The sequence below is a fragment of the Ursus americanus genome, chromosome 6 (assembly GCF_024610735.1).
Source record: "Ursus americanus isolate L20-20 chromosome 6, mUrsAme1.1.p, whole genome shotgun sequence".
NCBI classification, from domain to species: Eukaryota; Metazoa; Chordata; class Mammalia; order Carnivora; family Ursidae; genus Ursus; species Ursus americanus.
In genome coordinates this window covers 66,800,652-66,822,664 of record NC_142132.1, presented here as the reverse complement: position 1 = coordinate 66,822,664, position 22,013 = coordinate 66,800,652, and the positions used below count along the sequence as shown (strand labels likewise).

General features: G+C 47.2%; 1 protein-coding gene across 1 annotated transcript in view; it reads right to left on the bottom strand.

The window, feature by feature from the left end:
• GALNT2 (polypeptide N-acetylgalactosaminyltransferase 2) overlaps positions 1-22,013 on the bottom strand; it is a 184,335-nt gene that overhangs the window by 69,959 nt on the left and 92,363 nt on the right. The window contains exon 2 of the mRNA XM_045783555.2: positions 18,998-19,091. Within this exon, the coding sequence (XP_045639511.1) occupies positions 18,998-19,091 (94 nt within the window). The remainder of the gene's footprint in view (positions 1-18,997; positions 19,092-22,013) is intronic.

Sequence of the window (22,013 nt, the reverse complement as noted above, 5' to 3'; positions counted from 1 at the left end):
CACGGTCTAGAAGACGGAGGGAGACGGACAATAAAATGACCATCCTAATCAATGTATCATTAAAAACTGAGCCAGGTGTTCTGACGCCAAGAAACGCAGCTCTATGGAGGCATCTAACGGAGGAAACGGATACAGACGGGGGAGCAGGGAAGGCTTCCCCGGGGAAGGACCATCTGAGCTGAGATGTGAACAGTGAGTAGGAGTGACAGAGGAGAAGCCATCCTCCAAAGACTGTGGGAACCCACTCAGAGGCAGCCCGCCGTGATTGCTGCCGACTAGGGAACATCTTCGACAGGACTCGGGGGCTCTGCCTTGCCTTGTGACCATTACTCTTCCCACACCATAAGACCGTTTTACTAGAGACAGGTTATAACTGGTTTCTCTTCCATAAAAGCTTAGCAGTATGTCGGAACCCAGCAGGGATGTTCGAATATGTTTGACTAAAGGACACACGTTTCCTCTGCTGTCCCAGATGTCATGACGTGCGTGTACGCACACAACTGAAATGAAGGTTTCGCCCTTCCGGCGTGTCGACGGTCTGTTCTATTTTTCTTACGTGGGTGTGAGAGGTCCTTTAATAAAGGGTCACAGCCATAATCTGAAAAACACAGGGCTAAAGAACCATTACAGAAAGGAGTTATTTCTGTGTTATACAGAATTCCTCAGGTCGGAGCCACCTGAAGAGGCAGAGGCAGGAGAGAGCAGGGTTCTCAGAGGCGTCGTACGCCCCAGTCCGATCCTGGGCAACAAGGGAAGCCCCCAGATGGGGAGACAATGGAACAGGAGGGGCGTAAGTTACAGGTTGGAGAGGAACAGTCCAAACAGTAGCTATAATGTCTGAGTATTCTTTTAAAAAATGCCATTCATATATCATCTTGTACTTCTATTGCCTCTTTAAAATTTTTAGAAAGAGCCTTGCCGATTAAGAGCTTTAGAAAGCAAATGCACAGAAACACATGCAAATCTAGTGACCGTGCACTTGGCTAGGCAGAAGCAGTGGATAGGAAATACCCCGGAGATAGAACACTTTACAGGAGAAGCCAGAAACCAGCTTCATCCCCAAACACGATGGGAAAACAGCCTGCAGTTAACACGACGGCAGAAAGCAGACATTACCCTAAGAAGGGCCATGAAAACTGCTCTTTTATTAAATGAGGTTATGAAAATAGTGATGAAGAAACTGATTTCCAGAAGATAGACTTCTCTGAGAAGGAGGGACTGTGTGGCCTCGGGAGTGTCGAAAATACGATTCTGAAAATCTGAGACTCTTCCTGATGGTGGCTGTGCGGGCAGGACGAGGCACCTGTCTGTGCCCTCGTTCTCACCGATGGGGCTGGGGGAGTTCCAGCCGAGCCCTCAGGCAGCCTCCCTCAGTCCCTGTCCCCTCTGTGAACACACGCAGCCAGCACGAGCCCACCCTGCCTTTCAAGGTCAAGCTTGCCCTTCAAGGTCAAGCTTCTTGGAGAAGCAGGAGGCTTCCGATGCTGCCCCGCCTGCCTCTCGTCACCCCGGGCACGCTCCTTCTCCTCCCAGCTGGACTGGGAAGAAGCTCCTCACCCAAGAGCCAAATCTGCTGTTTTGCTGCTATTTCTCACCCACGGACCCCAACACCGCACGTGCACTGCACGCACACGCTTGCTGACCCATCTACTCCGGATGGTCTCCACCTGGGTCTAAGGCACTTGAGGCGGATCCAGAAAAAGCAACCCAAATCCTGCACACAGCCTGGAAGAGCACAGCTTCAGACAGCCTCTAAAGAGGGGTTTCATTGTGCTGCTGACACCCACATCGGAGAAGCGCTCTCCACCCATGCCCGATGGCGGCCCCGTCCATTCGTTTGCTGGCACTGCTGCCCCCGTGAGCTCGTCCCAGAGAAATTGAGGACACGGGTTAACGGCGGTCCCGTACCAATGCCGGGGTCACGGATGGGGCTTGGAGGTCCACAGCCAGCATTCACGGAATGTGAGTGGAGCAGCCGTGAAGAGCAAGGGCCCCAGGCCTGAGACCCAGGAGTGAGCTCAGTCCACCCCCCACACCGACCCTCCGGTCTGTATGAAATCAGAACAACATTCCACCTCTGAAGTTGTTATGAAAAATAAATGAAGTAATGACAGCAATAATAATTCCTAAGCCACTGACTCCCATACGACATTAACTGACTTTGTAGGCAGAACTGGCCGAACACAAACACGATTACCCCCACTTTGCTGATGTAACCCCTACCAAGGCTCCTCACTGGGGAGGGTCGCTGGGAGCTGCGGAGCCCACCCGGCCCCTCCACGGCTTCCCCGGGGTGTCCCACCTCTGCGGCTGACCCTGGGGAATGAGTGGGAAGCACTAGAGGGGAGCCTCATCTGCCTTCCAAGGTTCCTGTGGGCACCTGCCCAGGTGAGCAGAGGCCAGAACGTGCAGGAGAATGCACTTCACCCCTCACTGCGGCCCAGGCGCACCTTCTGCCTCTGACCTATGCGCCCAAGAGAAGAGAGCAGGGGGGCCTTGGGTAAGTTAACTTGTGTCTGCACCTCTATTCCTCTAGCCCCATTTGTGATGCCCAAGAAACACCTGGAAAAAATAATAAATGCAATGTCAGTCTCTGCTTGCTTCAGGCAGGGGGACAATGTAATACCATCACATTTCAAACGTGGGCAGGGGAGAGGGGAGGGAAGGCTTGCTGAGAAACAGGGGTGTTACTGCCAGGAAGAGGAACGGTCAGGACAGAGCCCAGGCTGGAACACAGGAAGTCTAGTGGCCTATTCTCAAGAGAGTATTAGTTTCACTGTTGGTCATACCATGATCATTGGGGCCCCTCAGTTTCTCAATTGTTTTCGAATTTCTTAGATGAGATAGACACCCCAGGAGTGTGGCCAGGAAGCACAGCGCCCAGCAGCCTAACCTGCATGCCAGGGGGCGCCTCCCTTCACCCTTCTGTCCTGCCCCCACCCCACCCTGAGGGCTGCGGGGGCCAGCTGCAGACACAGATACCCTCCTTCTGCTCGGAAGGGGATGGGGAGGCAGGGACCGGGCCGCCTGGGAAGGCCATGTGTGTGTGGGACAGTCTGGGAACAGGTTTCTGGTCCCATTTCTACCTTCTCATTTCCTGGGGAGCCCCGGAACCCACCCAGTCACATCTGACAGCTAGAAGACTCTCTTTTAAGGGGCAGCTAGCGTTTTGTGCCTGCTTATATGTGCAGTCCTGGGGAACTGCTCACGGCATCAAACAGCCGTTCTATTTCGGGCACACTTACTGTAAGGAAGTTCTTAATTTTGGAGAAAACATCCACTGCCTTCTGTTTTCCCCAAGTTGGGTGGAACGGGCCAGTCTGGAGAAAATGCCAACCCTGAGCAAGCACACGAGACGGGATGCAGCCTCTGCCCTTGAGCTGCACACACCTCGTGGGAAAGGAGTGCCAACGAGCGATGTGGACAAGACGAGAGGAGTCTGGAATCCAGGGGCAGAAAAAGCCCCGGAAAAGGGGCATCTGGGCTATGCCTTGAGGCATGGGTAGGAGCCTGCCAGGCCCGGGGAGGGCTGTATTGGAAGATGCAGCAGGACGAAGGGAAGGGGGTATGAAGACAGGGGATGGCAGGAGAGGAGAAGGCCAGTCTGTGCCCAGGCCTGAGTCTCAGCCCTGACTCAAGCGCTCAAACTGTATTCTCTACACTCCGGGGAACAGAAGCTTCGAGCAGGTGAGTGCTGACCAAATTCGCACTCCTGGAAGTGATTCTGGCTGTGAGGAGAAGGATGGATGCTCAGAGGGGGAACCCCCAAAGTAAGGGAGTGGATGATCCCCCAAACACCTGCCCCCTCCACTCCCTGCTCAGCAAGACCCTGCCTGTACCCGCGGAGGAGTCCCAGGTCCCCAGAAGTGCATTTTTTCTTCTCCAAGCCAAGCATCTGTGGGCCCTGAACCTCGCTGCCCTCCGGTGTGCGTGGCCCTGCTCTGAACCCCCAGCCTGTCCCGTCTCCTCAATGAGGAGCCACAGCAGAATCCAGGGCCCCTGTGTGGCACCCCTTATTTATGGCTGAGTCTCATTCCCGTTCTTGTCAGCCTCGTCCCTCTACCCTCTACGGTCTACCTGTGAACCCTTACTCAACTGCCTTCCCCCATCTGCACAGAGCCCAAGCTGTGTGGACGTACAAATGAGACACCATAACACTGCAAGGCCGGGCTGCTTCTCAACGTGTCGACCTCCTCCAAGAGGCCCTCCCAGGTGTCCCCAGCTACGGCCTCTCGCTACAGCATTTCCTCTTCCCTCTTCCTCACACACAGCTCCATTCCAACCACAGCTTTGCCACAAACCTCCTACGCTCTAATAATTGAACTCAAAATTCTGCTGAGGAAAGAGCTAGGTCCACCCTTGGAAACAGACGAGCATGAGTGCCCCGCCTTCCCCAGGAATTACAAGCAGGTTCTGCAGACACCCATGGGTCCTCGCGGTGCCTGTGTTCACTTTGGTCTGCACCTGGGGACGCGTTCGTTAAAGCGGTCTGACATGACTGCTCAGCATCGCTTCACCCAGCTCTGCCTGCAGGACCCCTTCTCACGGCGGCAGGTGCGCCCTTTTCAGTTTGGACATCAGTGTCTGGATGGAGGTGACGGAAACCAAATAGAAAGGGATGAGCTCTGCCTTCTCCCCCTGGCACCCCAGCTCTGAGCACAGGAGCAGGGCTGGCCTCCCTCTGTGGCCCACCCCCCAGCCCTGCACAGGCCCGGGCACACCTCCACTGCACCTTGCACACACACTCACATCGCCTGCTCGCAGCTCTCTTGGCTGCCTGGTCTCTTTGCTTGTTCACTTGTTTGTTTGCTCTTTTTGCTTCCAGGCAGGGGCCCAGCCTCGAACCTGCCGCACAGTGCATGGTGAATAATGCAAAGAAGCATCCCACAAAGGGAGCCTTCTGCAACCGGGGCATCGCCCACAGCCGTGGTGGTGCTGGAACTCTGGACCTCCTCTCCTGCCCGATCTGGTCTCTGCTGGGAGCAGAAGCCAGCCCAGGGTGGGGCCAGCTACCAGCAGGAGGAAGCGAGTGTTCCCACTCACCACCCTGGGATCAACACCCCGAGGCCTTCCAGTGTGGGCCGGTCCCCTTCTAGCCTTCCAACTATAAGAAACAACGTCCAGAGGCCGGAGAGGGTGAGGCCTGGGGCAACCGCCTTGGGAGAGAAGAGCCCGGACCTGAAGGGACAGACCAGACCCCCACCTGGGCCTCATGAGTCTCCACTCGCGGCCCCTGCGGGGAAGGGGTCCTAAGGTTGGTAGTGAGAAGACAACTTCCTGCCACTTGTACCTGCTGGTCCACGCCGCAGACGCGCACCTGCCCGCTCTGCAGCCATCACCACAGGCTCCCCGGCCACACCGACCTCAGGCCCAACAATTTCTTTTTGTTTTCTTTTCCCGTCTTTGACTTACACAGCAAACCTGCCCACTGACATGCTTCCTCTGTCACACCTGCTTCTTGAAGAAGTGTGAGGCTTCTTGATGCTGGAGTTTCTTCTCTGCCCCCTAATCCACCCCAGCAGGCCCCGATCTCATCCACACTGCAGAACTGCATAGCAGCCCTGGGGCGGAGGGGCCAGCCGGTGATCACAAGCACACACGGTCCCCGGGGTCCCCAGGGCCCAGATGGAGTCTGCGGGCTGCACAGGTGCTGAGGTCCGCGGCAGGCCCCGCTCTGTGGTCCAAGGTCAGGGGGGCCGTTCCAGCCACCGCGGGGTCCTAAGTGGCACCCAGGACAGCATTTCCGCAGAAGAGCTTGTTCTAGGCGCCTAATAACCAACCCTAAAACTGATGTTGTGGAAAAGACATTTTCCTAACCGTTTGGATGCATTTGAATGACTCGTTACGTTAAATCTAATTTATAAGAATGACACATTTCCGAACAACGTCATTTCTTTCTTAACACTTTCCGGTTCACTAAGCCTCATCTTTAAGGCAACAATGACGTCAATCTATGAAAATGAACCTTCAAAGGGTTAACACCACAACACATATGAAAACCTGAGTGCTCAGGGACATACCCGTGTGGTCTCCACATTAGAGACCTGAGACCTCAGGGGGGATGGTCCTCTGGCGGATCAGGACTGTGCTGCCACGTGTCCCTGAGGACAGCCTGTTGTCCACACTCACAGGTGTAGGAGGGGAAGGAAAGTGCCTGGGCCGGTGTGGGTCCCAGGGGGCCAGCGGATTCGGCAGGGGTGGGGGCGGGGGCAGAGTGAGGGAGGGCAGGAGGCTTCTGGATCCCACGTTGCTGTCAAGGCTGTGCTGTATTGTAGTGCTTCCCTCAAATCCTCCCCGGGAAGGACGACTTAAACAAATTGAAAGCTAGTCTGTATAAAACAGAGCAGCCTCTTCCGGGAAAGCAGCCAAGAAGGGAAATAGAATGTATTTTAAATCAAAGGACAAAGCTCTCAGATTTATTTTAACCTCCTGGTTGATCTCAAATGGAATGTAATTTTACTATGCTTAAGAGAAAAAAAAATCCCTAATATTTTTCCTCTAGAAGGTCATAATGCTACAGAACATGAAAGAGGAGATGAGGGCAAGGCTGAGGCTACAAATATGTCCATTTAAACGACAAAGACATGTACATAATACTTTCTTGTTATTTGTCACTGGGTGGCTGCTATGACAGGAAATTTTGCTCACCCATGAGAAACTGTCTCCTGGAATAAGAAATCCTACACAACTCATTTTTAAGGATGAAAGAAGAAGAAATTCAAAGAAGAGATTAAAAGTTCTTTCATCACTTAATGAAAATAAAAGAAAAAAAATCAGATGTTATAGGGTAAATACCCTTAATTATTTAAAATGACTGGTGCCATCAAGATAACTACAAAAACCCTGTCAAGCAGTTCTGTTTTGCATTACGAGGTCTACCCCTGGCTTGAAATCATGGAATCTTCATATATTTCTCTTCCAAATTTTAAATGGAAACTCTTCATTTTTCCTCTAAGTGATAGAGTCTAATTATAATTAATCTAGTTTGCTGCACTTGGTCTCTACTGATCACGTATTTTTTTTTTAAAGATTTTTATTTATTTATTTGACATAGAGAGACAGCCAGCGAGAGAGGGAACACAAGCAGGGGGAGTGGGAGAGGAAGAAGCAGGCTCATGGCAAAGGAGCCTGATGTGGGGCTCGATCCCAGAACGCAGGGATCACGCCCTGAGCCGAAGGCAGACGCTTAACCGCTGTGCCGCCCAGACGCCCCTGATCACCTATTTTATCCCGCTATTAGAAGTATCAAAGTGGACAGCGTTGAAGCTGATGCATGGAAGGTACAGGTGGACATAGAAGGAGCCTATTAACCAGTGACCACAGGACAGACACGCCACCCGACCCAGTCCACAGCATACAATCACCCTGGAAAATGTGTATTATTATTACTGTGCCCATTTTACAAATTGGGGAACTGAGACTTAGAGGTTAACGTGTAAAATGACGGCATCACAATGCAAACCCAGGTTTCTGTCTTCCCAACGCCGCACTCCTTCCACTGTGGCCGACAGCTCACTTTAAAGGAATCTAAGCGAAGCACCAAAGGCGCCCCACACGTCTGTGCAGGTCCTACTCCCGCTGGCAAGCACCCTCCCATTCCCCCGCCCCGTCCCCATCCCTGTCCCGGTGGCTGGTGCGATGGAGTCTCTGAGGGGAAGCCATGTGCCCCTCTCCTGAAGGCTGACATCCCATGTGACTGGAGGCAGAAGGAATCAGGGAAGCTATTTCTCTACAAGTGTGAGAATCTCTTCATCACCACCCCTAGCATCCAGCCACCGCTTCCGAGTTCCCAGTGATGGAGAAGTCATTATTTCAAGAGGGGCCTGTTTCACCAGACAGCTGGAATTGTTGGCGCAGGCCTCCTTACACCATAACGAAAACTGCCTGCCTGTGACTTCCACTCTCTGGAGTCTCAAATAAAAAGAAAAGAGTGAGACTCCAGCCTCTTTTCTATGGCGACCTTCCAAATATTTGGACATCACGATTCCATTTCCCCCTTCTAAGCCCTTCTGTAAAAACATGCCGTTATTTTAAGTGCTCCTCATCGGATGCTATTTCCGGCCCCCTCACGTCTGAGTCACATCATCTGGACCTACTCTAGCTTCCGAGCATCTCAGCAAACCCCGTGCCCGGAGCGGAGCAGAGGGGTTCAGGTGCGGCGTGCCAGCACGGACAGCACCAGACGCCATCGGAATTGTTCTGGATACCTCATTTCTACTAAGAAAGCTCAAGACAATTCTACTTTAATAGCTTCATCCCTTCCGGCTACTGACCTGATCTATGTCCTCGGTTTTTCTTTCTTATTTGTTGGAAGGTGGGGGGGAAGGACATGAGAAGGTTTGTTTTTTAATGCTGGCCAGGGTGCAAGGAACAGGCCCCCCCTTCTTTGGAAGACAATTTGGCAATTGATATACACAACCCTTAAACACATGCCTTGCTACTGACCCTGCAGTCTCACTTTTAGGGATTTATTTCAGGGAAGTAATTAAGGGCATATGAAGATTTACCTCAATGGATGTTTGCTGGAAACCCTCTATAGGTCCTACAATATGGGATAAGTTCAAGGAGCTTAGGTCACGGGTACCCTGGTGTCATTAAAAATGCTGTAGAGGAAGTATTTATGGATATGAGGAGGTATTAATGATAGACTACTCCAGGAAGAAACAGGTGAAGTCCAGTGTGGTGCCACATGTATAAAAATGTCGACGTCACCAGCTGGTAGGGGCTGCTTGTGGCCTGTCCTGAGCCACCCCAGGAGGAGGGAGGAGGCGGGAGGCGTCTTCCATGACAGACTCGGGGAGAACCCTGAGGTGCTATTACCGGGAAAGAGGAGCATGTGTGGCTAGACTCTCAGCTAATCCCCCGAATCCTTAGCAGTGTTACCCGCCTGGTGGACTACTTGGATATGTCTTGTAAGAACTCACGAAACCACTGAAGAGCCCAGGAGCTGACTCAGACATTGTGTCTGGGGCCCCAGGCCTCCTGGACCTGGGCCTGGCACAGCTGGATGGACACCCGCTCCCCTTAGGCAGGGGGGTAAGTGCGCCTGGATGTGTGCCTAGGACGAGAGCGGAGGAACGGGCAGGAGCAGAGGAAGAGGGGTCACTTTGGGGTGGTAGAATTACGTGTGAATAATCTTATTTTTGCTTATCTGAATTTCTTAAATTTTCCACAAATAACATATTGCTTGTTTGTAAAAAGATGCTTCCCCGAAGGATACTCAGTCACTTTGTCTCCCAGTGACAATGCTGTGCAGAGCCCTGGGCCTCAGCCTGGGTCACAGCGAAGCAGGAGGAGCTAGCTGTCCCACGGCTGTCACCCAGGGCTCCCCGGACAATGTGGCTAGCAGGGCACATGGTGCAGAGAGATACAGGGGAAGAGTGTTCGACCCTAAGAAGCAAGGAAACTCTGACCCAGGCTACCACATGGATGAACCTGGAGAACACTGCACGGAGTGAAATACAAAAGGACAAGTCCTGTATGATTGCAACTTTATCTGGGGTGTGGAGAGGAGTGGAGCTCACGGAGACAGGAAGTAGAATGTTGGCAGCCAGGGACTGGGGGAGGGGGAATGGGAGTTAGTGTTTCATGGAGACAGAGTTTCAGTCTGGAAAATGAGAAAGTTCTGGAGAAGGATGGGGTGATGGTCGCCCAACAGTGCGAATGTGCTTAGTGCCAACTCTACTGTAATGCTTAGAAATGGTTAAAATGGTAAATTTTATGTTATGTGTATCTTACCACGATTTAAAAAAAAAAAAACACAAAAACACACAATGCTGGAACCCAGTAAATCCCTCAGAAGGAGAAAAGGTCAAGGGAGCATTTCTCCCGACACTGCAGCAAAGCTGAATAAATACACAAGTGGTTCATCTCATCCTTCTTCCGGCAGGTGGGAAGTAGAAAAGCTAAAATGTTTCCATTAGCATCCGTGGCAATTCACACCAGGATCGAGGTTCTATTAAACACTTCGCCATTGCCGTGTCATTCATCTTTGTGTGAACGCGAGCAATTTCTGTTTGGAGAAATCAACTGTCTCCGGTAATGAAGCAGCGGTGGGCAGGGCTGAAGACAGCCCTGTGGGTGAGCAGGAGAAGACACTGCGACAGATGGGGGGGACCTCCCAGACAAGCCACACATCATCAGGACTCTCCCTTCTCCACTCTCTCCCTATCCGTTTCTCTCCGAGGCCTTGCCCCCTTACACGAGGTTATAAGAGAACACGAGAATGACACCAAGGTTTCAGGAAGGCAAAAAGAAAATCTGCTCTCAAAAGACACATCACCACCTGAAAGACAAGCACTCCCTACGAAGGACCTCGTCCCCAGCCGGCCTCAAAGACAGACCTGGGCCTTTCCACCCCTGGCCGACCTCTGCTCTTCACCATCCTGGATCATCGGCCAATCTGCCTGCTAATCTCATCAGTCAGATCGAGAGAAGCTGAGGACACAAGAGGAGGGGATGCAGGATGGACAATTACTGGGAGAGACTAATTTGTCAAAGCAGAAAGCTTTTTCTGTACCCAGGGAGTGGCGGGGGGAGATAAAATTCGTCTCCATCAGATTTTCAAAAAACAAAAAACTGACGAATGAACACTCTGTTTGAAATAACGCTTTGAAAATCAGCACCAGAAAGAAACTTCAGGGACTGAAACGAAGGAACTGGTCCCGCAACCTCAGGGCCAAAGGCCTTCCATTCTAGATGTGAAATCTGCAAGGGGGGGGCGAGAACACGAAGATGTATTCTTACCCCATCTCCAAGGCAGTGCGGCTGGTGAGCCTAATCTGGGAAGAGGGATGGAAAGGCAACAGAAAGAGTTAAAACAACAGAATCAAGGGATCTCAGAGCGAGAAAGGGTCTCTGTTTCACAAAGAAGGAAAATGGAACTGCAAAATAGTCACTATTTTCTAAGCCCAGATACCTGGGGGCGGTGCTGAGCCCGGAGCCCCAGTGCCCAGCTCAGGATGCTGTCCTGGCCTTGCCCCCAAGCCCTGTGCTCCTCGAAGACCACCCTCACGTTCTAGTTGCTATGTGGCCGCTAGCTCAGAAATGGCACAAGCACTGGAAAGAGGACATGGGGAGTGCTCACCCAACCTGCTCAGGAGTTCACAAATCTTGCAGCTCCTCCTCAACTTCTAGAAAGCAGTTGTCCTAGAAGCACGTGTCCACTTGGGAATGCTGTGTTCCCTCTCCGAAGCCAGGGGACGCCTAGGCAGCACTGGGGGGGGAGCAGGACTTGTCCCCGCGAGCATGACCACGGCCTCCTCTATGAGGCACCAAGAAACCCTCCCTGGGAGCAAAAAAAAAAAACAAAACAAAAAAAACAAAACCCAAAGCACTCCCTCCTTTCTTGAGCCAAACGGCAGAGAACTCTCGGACTTCTATGCTGCCTGTGACGTAGACAAGGGGCAGTTCTATGACGGGAAATGGAGGATTCGCTTGAATGACCACTGAATACAGGGGGCTTCCACAGAAGAACCTGAGTGAGGTCAAAAGCAGCCCGCCTCAAACTGCACCCGGTCTCCCTGATGACAGTGGGATCCAAATAAATGGAAGTGGAAGATGATGTTGACCAGATGTCTCACCCCAATCCCCAGACCTCCTTCACGGACTGGCTTTCAACTGGAGAACTTGGTGAGGAAATCACAGGTCTCTAAAAGGCAAACGTCGGATTGAGTTGCTTATAAATTCCACTGCTGGTGTTCACGTTTGTGGTTCTGCTCCTGTACAATGCTCACAAAACCCTTCTCGGCTATGCTCTGGCTCAGGGTACAGCTTGGTCTGTGCTCCTCAAGCCCCATGAATCTCCTGCTGGAACACACGTGACTGAGCTTCCAACAGAAACTGAAGGCCGGGACCCCAGCCTCCAGGCCTCCCCTCTACCACAGCCACTTGGGTGGCATGCTTTATTGAAATTCCAGATTCTACCCGAAAGTAGGCTGGGCTGGGACAGGAAATCAAGTTAAAACAATAACCTGGGCTTTTGTGGCCATGGCTGACCCAAGAGCAGAGATGTCCAAAGTGGGGCCACATACAACACCCTTCTGGGATAAAGAAACGGTAGAGATTTTCAAGTATTTTTCCTAATCCTTTATAATACCATATTTAAAATATGCTTTGGAATTCATCAATAGATCAGTGTGGTAATATGTGTTTAACCTAGGAGTATTTTAAGATGTTAGACAGAGGGAGAGTGATCTATACTCGAAATATTTTTTGCTAATAGGGTGCTTGGTCACAGAAGTTGGAGCCGTTGCCTGGGGGCATCATCCCTGTCTTTAATCTGGCTCGTACATCTGTCAGTGGGTTTTGTGGCCATGCTGGAAGACACCAGGCTCCTATATTCGGCTTCGTGCTGCCTCCTCCCACCCATCTGTCTACAACTGCTAGATATCCAACACCTAGAACACAGGAAGCTACTGAGTTTCTGGGCAACCCACTTTACACAGTGGAAAGTGCGATGAGCAGTGGTTCCTTGTGGGCCACAAAATTCTGGCAGTGCCCATCATTCTTGCGGAAAATATGTTTCTTAACCATAGCAAAATAACTTCTAAAGGAAAAACTCACGTGTAAGCCGATTTAGTGAGAAAAAAGGTCACAACGAAAACAGATAAAGTCCACTGGCAAAATAAAAGGACACGGTGCCTTCATCAAAATTTATTAGTAATAACTCAAAAAAGAGGAAAATCAGTACATTTCTATCTCTGAAGAAAGTCAACTATATAACAGCGGAAAACATGAAAGCCAGGGTCAATACCACACTGAATGGATTTTAACTAGTATGACTCTTAATAGTAACATCTAGTGTATGCCCTGAAGATGGCTTCCCCCTCCCTCTCCATATACGTCTTAAAATCCACCAGAACACTTGTTTCACAGGAGGTCTCTCATTAATCCACACAGTAGAAGCATATCCTATTATTATAATAAAGAAATGCTTATTAGCTAAGTATTCCATTCAGATGCTCCCCACTGAGTGGGTAATGCCTATTTTACATAGGAAGGAACTGTGGCTCAGGCTGAATGACTCATCCAGGAGTTGGGGAAGAAGAGAGGGGTCCGCCCTAACAGACAGATCTAATGCATGCACACACACATTCCCGTCTAGTGCAAGTGGGACAATGGGAAGGGTGCAGACAAAGGAGAGCCTGTATGCCCTGGGGTGATGCTTACCCAACGTCAGTAAGAAACATGAATATACGAACTCTTCGTCACCATCAAAGTAAAAGTTCCATGAACTAACTTCCAGTTTCTGGTCCAGTGTGTAAAGAGCTTGGAAATCATCACTCCACCCTAACCATAAACAAAAAGCTGAACAAGGCAAAAAAATCAACAACTCTTCTTAGCTCGCCCGGAGAAGTGAGCCCATAGAGCACATGACTACTCTAAAAGCTGGAGAGACCAACAGGTGAATACAGGGAATCACAACTTACTGGAGCACCGGCCTCTGGGGGCACCTTGTCTGGGTAGTGAAACTGGAACTGCAGTTCCAGTGAGCAGCTGGAGGGCACTGTGGACAAGCCTGAGAGATAAAAACTCCAGGGCCATCGGCCATAGGTGGGCGCCCATACCTCGGTGAGTTTTATCGCCAGGAGCTTAACTAGGGCTCTCATCGTGAATACAGGAAGACAGACCCCTTCATGCTTCCAGCAGGGGGAGAAGAAAAAGAATCATTTTGAAATATGCCAGAGCATTCTGTTCTTAACAAGGCCTGCCCTCAAGAGAAACTGTTTGACCACAGCTAACCTATTGGCTGTTTATCAGAGCCTAACCAACCTGGGGAAAGGAAAATACTCAACTCCAGCCTGTCCTTAGCCTTCCACAGGGAGGAAGGGAAATACTCATTTTTAATCACCTCTAGCCTCCCTATCGCACCTCTGTGGGAGAGAAACTGAGAAGCATTTGTGAAGCTGACAGCCCAGGGGCACAGACCTATCATATGACTATAGAATGTGTCCCCTCCCTGCTCTAGAACTTATCACCACATCACTAAAGGCCTATATACTGGAGCTCCTTTTACCCAGCACATCATACCTAGTGCTGAAGAAAAACTTACAAGGCGTACTAAAAGGCAAAAACAAAATTTGAAGAGAGAAAGCAAGCATCAAAACAGATTCAGATATGACAGGGATGTTGGAATTATCATACCAGGAGTTTAAAACAACTATGATTAATATGTTAAAAGCTCTAATGGAAAAAGTAGACAACATGGAAGGACAAATGCCTAATGTAAACACAGAGATGAAAACTCGCATAAAAAAATCATGAATTACTAGAGATCAAAACCACTGTAACAGAAATGAAGAATGGCTCTGATGGACTCATCAGTAAACTGGGCACAGCTGACGGAAGAATCTTTGAGTTTGAGAATAAGACAGTAGAAACTTCCAAATGGAAAAGAAATATTAAAAAAAAAAAAAAAAAACCCTGGGGCGCCTGGGTGGATCAGTCGTTGGGCGTCTGCCTTTGGCTCAGGGTGTGATCTCAGAGTCCTGGGATCGAGCCCTACATCAGGCTCCTCTGCTGGGAGCCTGCTTCTTCCTCTCCCACTCCCCCTGCTTGTGTTCCCTCTCTCGCTGGCTATCTCTCTCTCTCTGTCAAATAAGTAAATAAAATCTTTAAAAAAAAAAAAAAAAACCCTGAAAAAAATCAGAACAGAGTATCCAAGAAATGATGGGCTACTACAATACATGGACACACAATTGTATGGGAATACCAGAATGAGAAGAGAGACAGGACTAAAAGAATTATTTGAAGTGATAATGACTGAGAATTTCCTCAAATTAATGTCAGACACCAAAACACAGCTCCAGGAAGCTCAGAGAACACCAAGCAGGATAAATAACAAAAACAAACAAACATACAAAAAACATAAAAACAAAAACTATACCTAGACAGGCATAGCACATTTAAACTGTAGAAATTAATGATTTTTTAAAAACCCCTGAAAGAAGACAGAGGGGGGAAAAACAGCTTTAGAGAAATAAAGATTAGAATTCTATCCAGCTTCTCATAAACCATGCAAGCAAGAAGAGAGTGGAGTGAAATATCTAAAGTGCTGAGAGAAAAAATGAATGTCAACTAGAATTCTATACCCTGTGAAAAGAATCTTCAGAAGTGAAGGAGAAATAAAGACTTTCCCAGACAACAAAAATTAAGGCAGTATGTTGCCAGTAGACCTGCCTCGTAAGAACTATTAAAAGAAGCTCTTCAGAGAGAAGAAAAACGATACAGGGCAGAAACTCAGATTTTGGTAATGCAAGTAAGAACATCAGAGAAGGAATAAGCGATGGTAAAATGACAACTTTAGTTTTCTTATTCTTAATTTATCTAATAGATAACAGTTTGTTCAAAATAATCATAGCAACAGTGAACTTGATTATGTACGCTTATATATATGTTTATGTACACACATATATGTGAAAGGAACGACAGCAATGATACAAGGAATACACAAGTGTTATACACTAACTGAAGAGAGCTAGAGCTATTTGAAATTAGACTTGGATTAGTTGTAAATACATATTGCAAATTCTAGGGCAACCACTAAAACAAAGGGAAAAAATAGGAGAGAAAAATGGAATCATGTAAAATGCTCAATGAAAGCTACAGAAAGCAGAAAAAAAGTGTGGAAGACAAAAATAAGGACAGAATAAGGGCAAGGAATAGAAAAGAGTAACAAATATGGTAAATATCAATGCAGCTATATTAATAACCACTTAAAATGGCAATGGTCTAAATACAACAATTAAAAGACAGAGATTGTCAGAACAGATCAAAAAATAAGACCCAACTGACTGAATGTTATCTACAAGAAATCTACTTCCAAAACAGAAAGCACTGAGCCCAGATGGGTTCACTGATGAACTCTATCAAACATTTAAGGAACAAACCATACTAATTCTCTACAATCTCCTTCAAAATATAGATGCAGAGGGAATAGTTCCTAACTCATTCTATGAAGCCAGCATTACCCTAATAACAAAACCAGACAAGGACATTACAAGAAAATAACAAGCTATATAGATGCAAAAATCAACGAAATATTAGCAAATTAAATCCAACAATGTATAAAAAGAATTATATACCATGACCAAGTAGGATTTATCTTAGGTATGCAAGGCTGGTTCAACATGTGACAATCAATTAATGTAATCTACTTGACAAAATTCAACTCATTCATGATAAAAACTCAGCAAACTAGGAACAGAAGGAAAACTTCTTCAGCTTGATAAAGAACATCTACAAAAAACCTAGAGCTAACTTCATATTTAATGGTGAGAAACTAGAAGCTTTCCTGCTACGATCAGAAATATGGCAAGGATGTGTACCACTTTCCAACATCATACTAGAGGTCCCAGCTAATGCAATAAGACAAGGAAACAAAAAGTGTAATATAGATTAAGAAGGAAGATGTTTGCAGATGATATGACTACCTGTGCAGAAAACTTTAGAACCAAAAACTCCTAGAACTAATAAGTAATTACAACAAGGTTGTAGGATACATGGTTAATATACAAAAGTCAATTGTTTTCTTATATATGAACAATGAACAAGTGGAATTTGAAATTAAACACACAATACCATTTACTTTAGTGGCCCCCAAATGTAAATACTTTGGTATAAATCTAACAAAACAGGCACAAAATTTATATGAGCAAAACTCTAAAACTGATGATAAAAATAAAAAGAACTTTAAATAAATGGAGAGATATTCCACGTTCACAGGCAGGAAGCCTCAACAGTGTCAAGATGTCCATTCTTACCAACTTGATCTATAAATTTGACACAATCCAAATGAAAATCCCAGAAAGTTATGCCATGGGTATCAACAGATTCTAAAGTTTATATGAAAGGCAACAAGCAAACAAACAGAATAACCAACACAACATTCAACAGAAAGAACAAAATTGGAGGACTAACATTAACCGAATTCAAGAATTACCATAAAGTAATCAAGACAACATGGTATTGGCAAAAGAATAGATTATTAGATCAATGGAACAGAACAGAAAGCCCAGAAATGGACCCACATAAATACAGTCAACTGATCTTCGACAAAGGAGCAAAGGCAATACAATGGGGCAAAGACAGTCTTTCCAACAAAAGGTGCTGGAACAACTGGACAACCACATGCAATCAATCAATCAATCTAGACACAGAACTTACAACCTTCTCAAAAATTAACTCAAAATGGATCACAATATAAAACCAAATTATAAGACTCCTGAAACATAATATAGGAAAAAAAACCTAGGTAACCTCTGGTATGATGATGACTTTTTAGATAAAACATCAAAGGCGTGATCCATGAAAGAACTGATAAAGCTAAACCTCATTAAAATTAAAATCTGTAAAGAAAATGAAAAGACAAGACAAAGACAGAGAAAAAATATTTGTAAACAACATATCTGATGGAAGACTGTTATCCAAAATACACAAAGAGTGCTTAAAATTCAATAAGAGGGATGCCTGGGTGGCTCAGTCCTTTAAGCATCTGCTTTCGGCTCAGGTCATGATCCCAGGGTCCTGGGATGGAGTCCCACTTCGGGCTCCTTGCTCAGCTGGAAGCCTACTTCTTCCTCTGCCTGCTGCTCCCCCTGCTTGAGCTCTTTCTCTCTCTTTCTGGTAAATAAATAAATAAAATAATTTTAAAAAAATAAAATTCAACAAGAAAATGAGCAACCCACTTAAAAAAATGGGTAAAAGACCGGAATAGATAACTCTCCAAAGGAGATAAACAGAGGATAAATGAATATATCAAAAGAAACTCAGTATCATGTATCATTAGAGAAATGCAAATTTAAACAATGAGATTCTACTTCCCACCTGTTACGACAGCCCAAATTAAAAACACTGACAACACCAAAAGCTGCCGAAGACATGGAGCAGCAGGAACTCTCCTTCACTGCTGGTGGGAATGCAAAATGGTACAGCCGCTTTGGAAGACAGTTTAACACTACACACAGTCTTACTACGTGATCCAGCAGTCTTCCTCCTCGGTATTCACCCAAATGAACTGAAAACGTACATCTACACAAAACCCTGCACACAGCTCTTTACAGCAGTTCTTTTCACAACTGCCAAAGCTGAGAAGCAACCAGGATGTCCTTTAGTAGGTGATGGATAAACCGTGGTCCATTCAGACAACAGAATACTACTCAGTGATAAGAACAAATACACCAACAAGCCACGCAAAGACGTGGAGGAAACTTCACTACACATTATTAAGTGAGACAAGCCAATTTGAAAAGACAACATACTGTATGATGCTAACTATAGGACATTCTGGAAAAGGCAAAACTATGGAGACAGGAAAAGGATCCGTGGTTGTCAGGGATTAGGGGGAGGGACAGATGAAGAGTCGGAACACAGAGGCTGTTTAGGGCAGTAAAACTCTTCTGTAGGATACTGTAATGGTGGATTCATGTCTCTATACTTTTGTTAAAACCTACCGAATGTACACCACCAAAAGTGAATCCTACCGTGAATGAACTGTGGACTCTGGGTGACTGTGATGTGTCAATGTTGGTACCCTGACTGTAGGAATGGACCACTCTGGTGGGATATGCTGACAGTGGGGGAGGTGCACATGTGTAGGGGCAGGAGGTATACGGGAAGCTCTGTCCTTTACACACAATTTTGCTGTGAACGTGAAACTGCTCTAAAAAATAGTCTTTTAAATATTTGTGAACCAATATACTATCCTATATTTTCTATTTTAGTCTATTTTTTTTTCTTTCAACAAATTTTGGTCACCTCCTAGTAAACTTATTTCACCACCCACTAATGGGCTTGAAGGAAGTCCCCAAAACATTGCTATAGGGCAGTGTCTCCAGCAGCCCTATGAAATCCATTTTCTATCCCAGAGGCTCCATAGGGGCCAAAGGGCACATTCAGCTCATTCGCAGTTTCTGAGCAAGAGGACTTCACAGCCACTAGCCACCAACCACCAGCCACCAGCCCAAGACCGACGGGTCACCAGGGGCTGCCACAGTACCTGGAGGGAGAGTCTCCACGCTTTGTGCTTTCTCATCCCCGTTGCTGTGATGAAGGTCTTTCTTTTTAATTGGGTCAATTTCATTCCAGTCCTCCTAAGGGGAACAAAGACACCAAATGAGTTGATCAGTTTTCCGAGCACACCTGCATTCACCAGTTCAATAAATAGTAAGTAGTGGTCCCTGGGGATGCAAATGATGAGGGAGAGAGAATTCCCATCTCCAGGACCTGCATCCCAGAACTTCTCAGATGGTAGAGACATGAGGGGAGAAAAGTGTGGGAGTGACCTTTTCCAAGGAAGGATTTCCACTTCCCTCTTCGTTTTATATTTGCATTGCAAATCTATGGGAAGGAAATAACTCCGGAAATTCCCAGGGCTCTGGATCTGTGAAGGTAGGGAAGGGAGATGGGGAAAGTAGATTAAATAAAATAATTCAATAGTGGTTAAATTAAAGCCATTAAAATCAGGGTAGCTGTCCAGACATCTTAGATGGTTTAAGGACACCCTAGGACCCGATTCTCCCTCCGGGCCCCTTGGAGCCCTCCTCTGCAGTTGCTAAATGATTTAATTCCACTGAATAACAGTGGAGGGAGGGAGAAGGACCAGCCAAGCTTTTCCTAGGGCTTACTCTAATAAGACTGCCAATGAAACAGAGCCGTAAATTAAGGGTTTAATGTGAAACCAGAATAAGATATAGCTCTGGCAGAATTTATTCAGCTCATCTGCACAAACAATTTACTCTAATCCATCAACATTAAATCAAACTAAAAAACATCTCCATGACCACAGAGCTAAATATATTTTCAACCACTTGAAACCTGATTTCTGCGAATCAAGTAAGAAAGGCTTCTGTATATAACCCAGATCAGAAACGTCCCATGGCTAGTCATCTTCCTACACAGACTTCTGAGAGCCAAGCATCGTCAACCGGCCACTCTTGGCCATTCTCCCGAGCAGATGCTGCCGGGATAATCTGCAGCATGAAGCCCTCCCTCGGGGGAGACCCGACCAGGTCCACACAGGTCTGTGTAGCCAGCATTCCACCGGACCAGCATGGGCTGCGTGCTGTGCAAAAGCTGACCACTGGAGACATTTTGGCTCTTCAAACTGTAAAGTGAGATCTGCAAGGAAGGCAATCCTCAGGGGCTGGGCCAAATCAGACATTTTTCCCAAATGCAACTTGCTTTGCCAATAATCTGCATTTTTACTCAAACAGTACAGTAATTAAAGAGAAGCCATGCCTAAGCTTCCTCCCTCTTGAGGCCAGCTTTTCCTTTGGCTGCTTCTTCAGTGATACAGCTGGGTTTAAACCACCAGGGTCAGCAAGGAAATGATGGGGGGGGGGGGACCCGGGAGGATGACCCCACTGCAGAAACAGCGGGCTGCTGAGGAACCTTCCTGTGCCTTGGCGATCCTAGCCCCACCCAGCTGTCACAAGGCCTCAGTCCTTCAAGTGCCCCAAGTGCTGGGACTTTTGAAGATTCTATCCTGCATTTTAACAAATGTATTAAAATGTATCATTTGCGTCCTAATTCAAGTATTTCTCCCTGCAAAAGTTTTTTTCAAAGGTATTTATAATTTGGCTTTTGGGATTATTTGGTTAAAAATAAACTTTCAATTTACTAATGGCTATGATTTCGCAGCAAGCCTGGCAACCGTGTGGGAGGGGGAGAGTCTAACCCAGTACCTTTAGAATATATGGAAACATGTGAATACTAATTCAGTAAGTAATGGAGTAACCAGAGTCACGCTGTGCAGACTTTTAATTAAGCATTATTAATTCTTATTTTGCAGTTTGCTTGTAGCATTTTGTGGCTAATAACTTTTTTCCCCACAGGCATTACACTGGCTAATGGATCAAACCATTTAACCTTGTACTTGAACAAAATCAAAAGTGAAAGTTGCTGGTGGGGCCGGTGCCTTACTTTCTACGTGTGAGAACCAAGGCATTAGCTGTACTGTCGACAAAATCAACACTGAGGCAGGTCAACCATCCATGTTTTCTTGGAAAATAAATGCTTCCCAAAGGCAAGACGGACTAGTCCATATGCAACACTCCTTAGCCTCCCACCCCCCTTCCAGTCCCCCACGCCCACCACAAAACTAAAGCTGGAGCCCAGAACATGCCAAACAGCAAAGTCCTGAGCAGGTGAAATGATGCTACGTGGCATTTACAAATGCCTACTCTGCACCATGTGTTCTCGTCCCTGTCACGTCCCCCGTGGCCGTGTATCACTCCTCTTTCACAGTGGAGACCTGGAAGATTGGCGAGCCCAAGCACCTTGCCCACACGGGTCACACAGTGAGCAAGAAGCTATGGGTGACTTTTTCTCAATCAGGACGCAGTTTGAACCAAGTTACAAGAGCCCGAGTCTCACAATATCATAAAAATCCAAGGATACGTTTCTAGGAGGTCATTCACAAAGGACTCTTTTATTCTGGACTCCCGAGTCAAAAACTGCCAATTACCATGGTACCTACCTGCTCCTAGAGTAAAGTGAGGAGCAGGAGGAAGAAAAGGAGGAGCCGCCTAGGCCTCTAACACTCAGAGCGCTTCGGAGGTGCCGAGCCCCATCCTAGACACTGCACATACATTGATCCTCCTTACGTCGCTCTTATTAGCCCCATTTTACAGATGGGGAAGCTGAGGCACTGAGAGCTTACGTAGCACAAAGGACAAAACAAGGCTAGATTCAAACCTCGGGGGATTTAGTATTGATTTCTTGGTCTCAGTCATTCTCCTGTACTGCCTTTAAATAAACTATCTTCCCCTCTAACCAACTAGATAGACACAGGTAAAGCAAAACAATGTATTAACCATTCATCTCAGGATATGTCTCATCACCGTAAATTCCTGATCGTTCAGGATCACTGATGGGATTCACTGGCTGAGACAGCCGCTGCTGGTGTAGGACCCACCACCTGTCAACGGCTCACCCTTCCAGACACTTGTCATGTTCCACTCTCTTCTCTAACCCTGACCCATAGCCTTTGCTGGATGGAAGAAAGTTCCCAA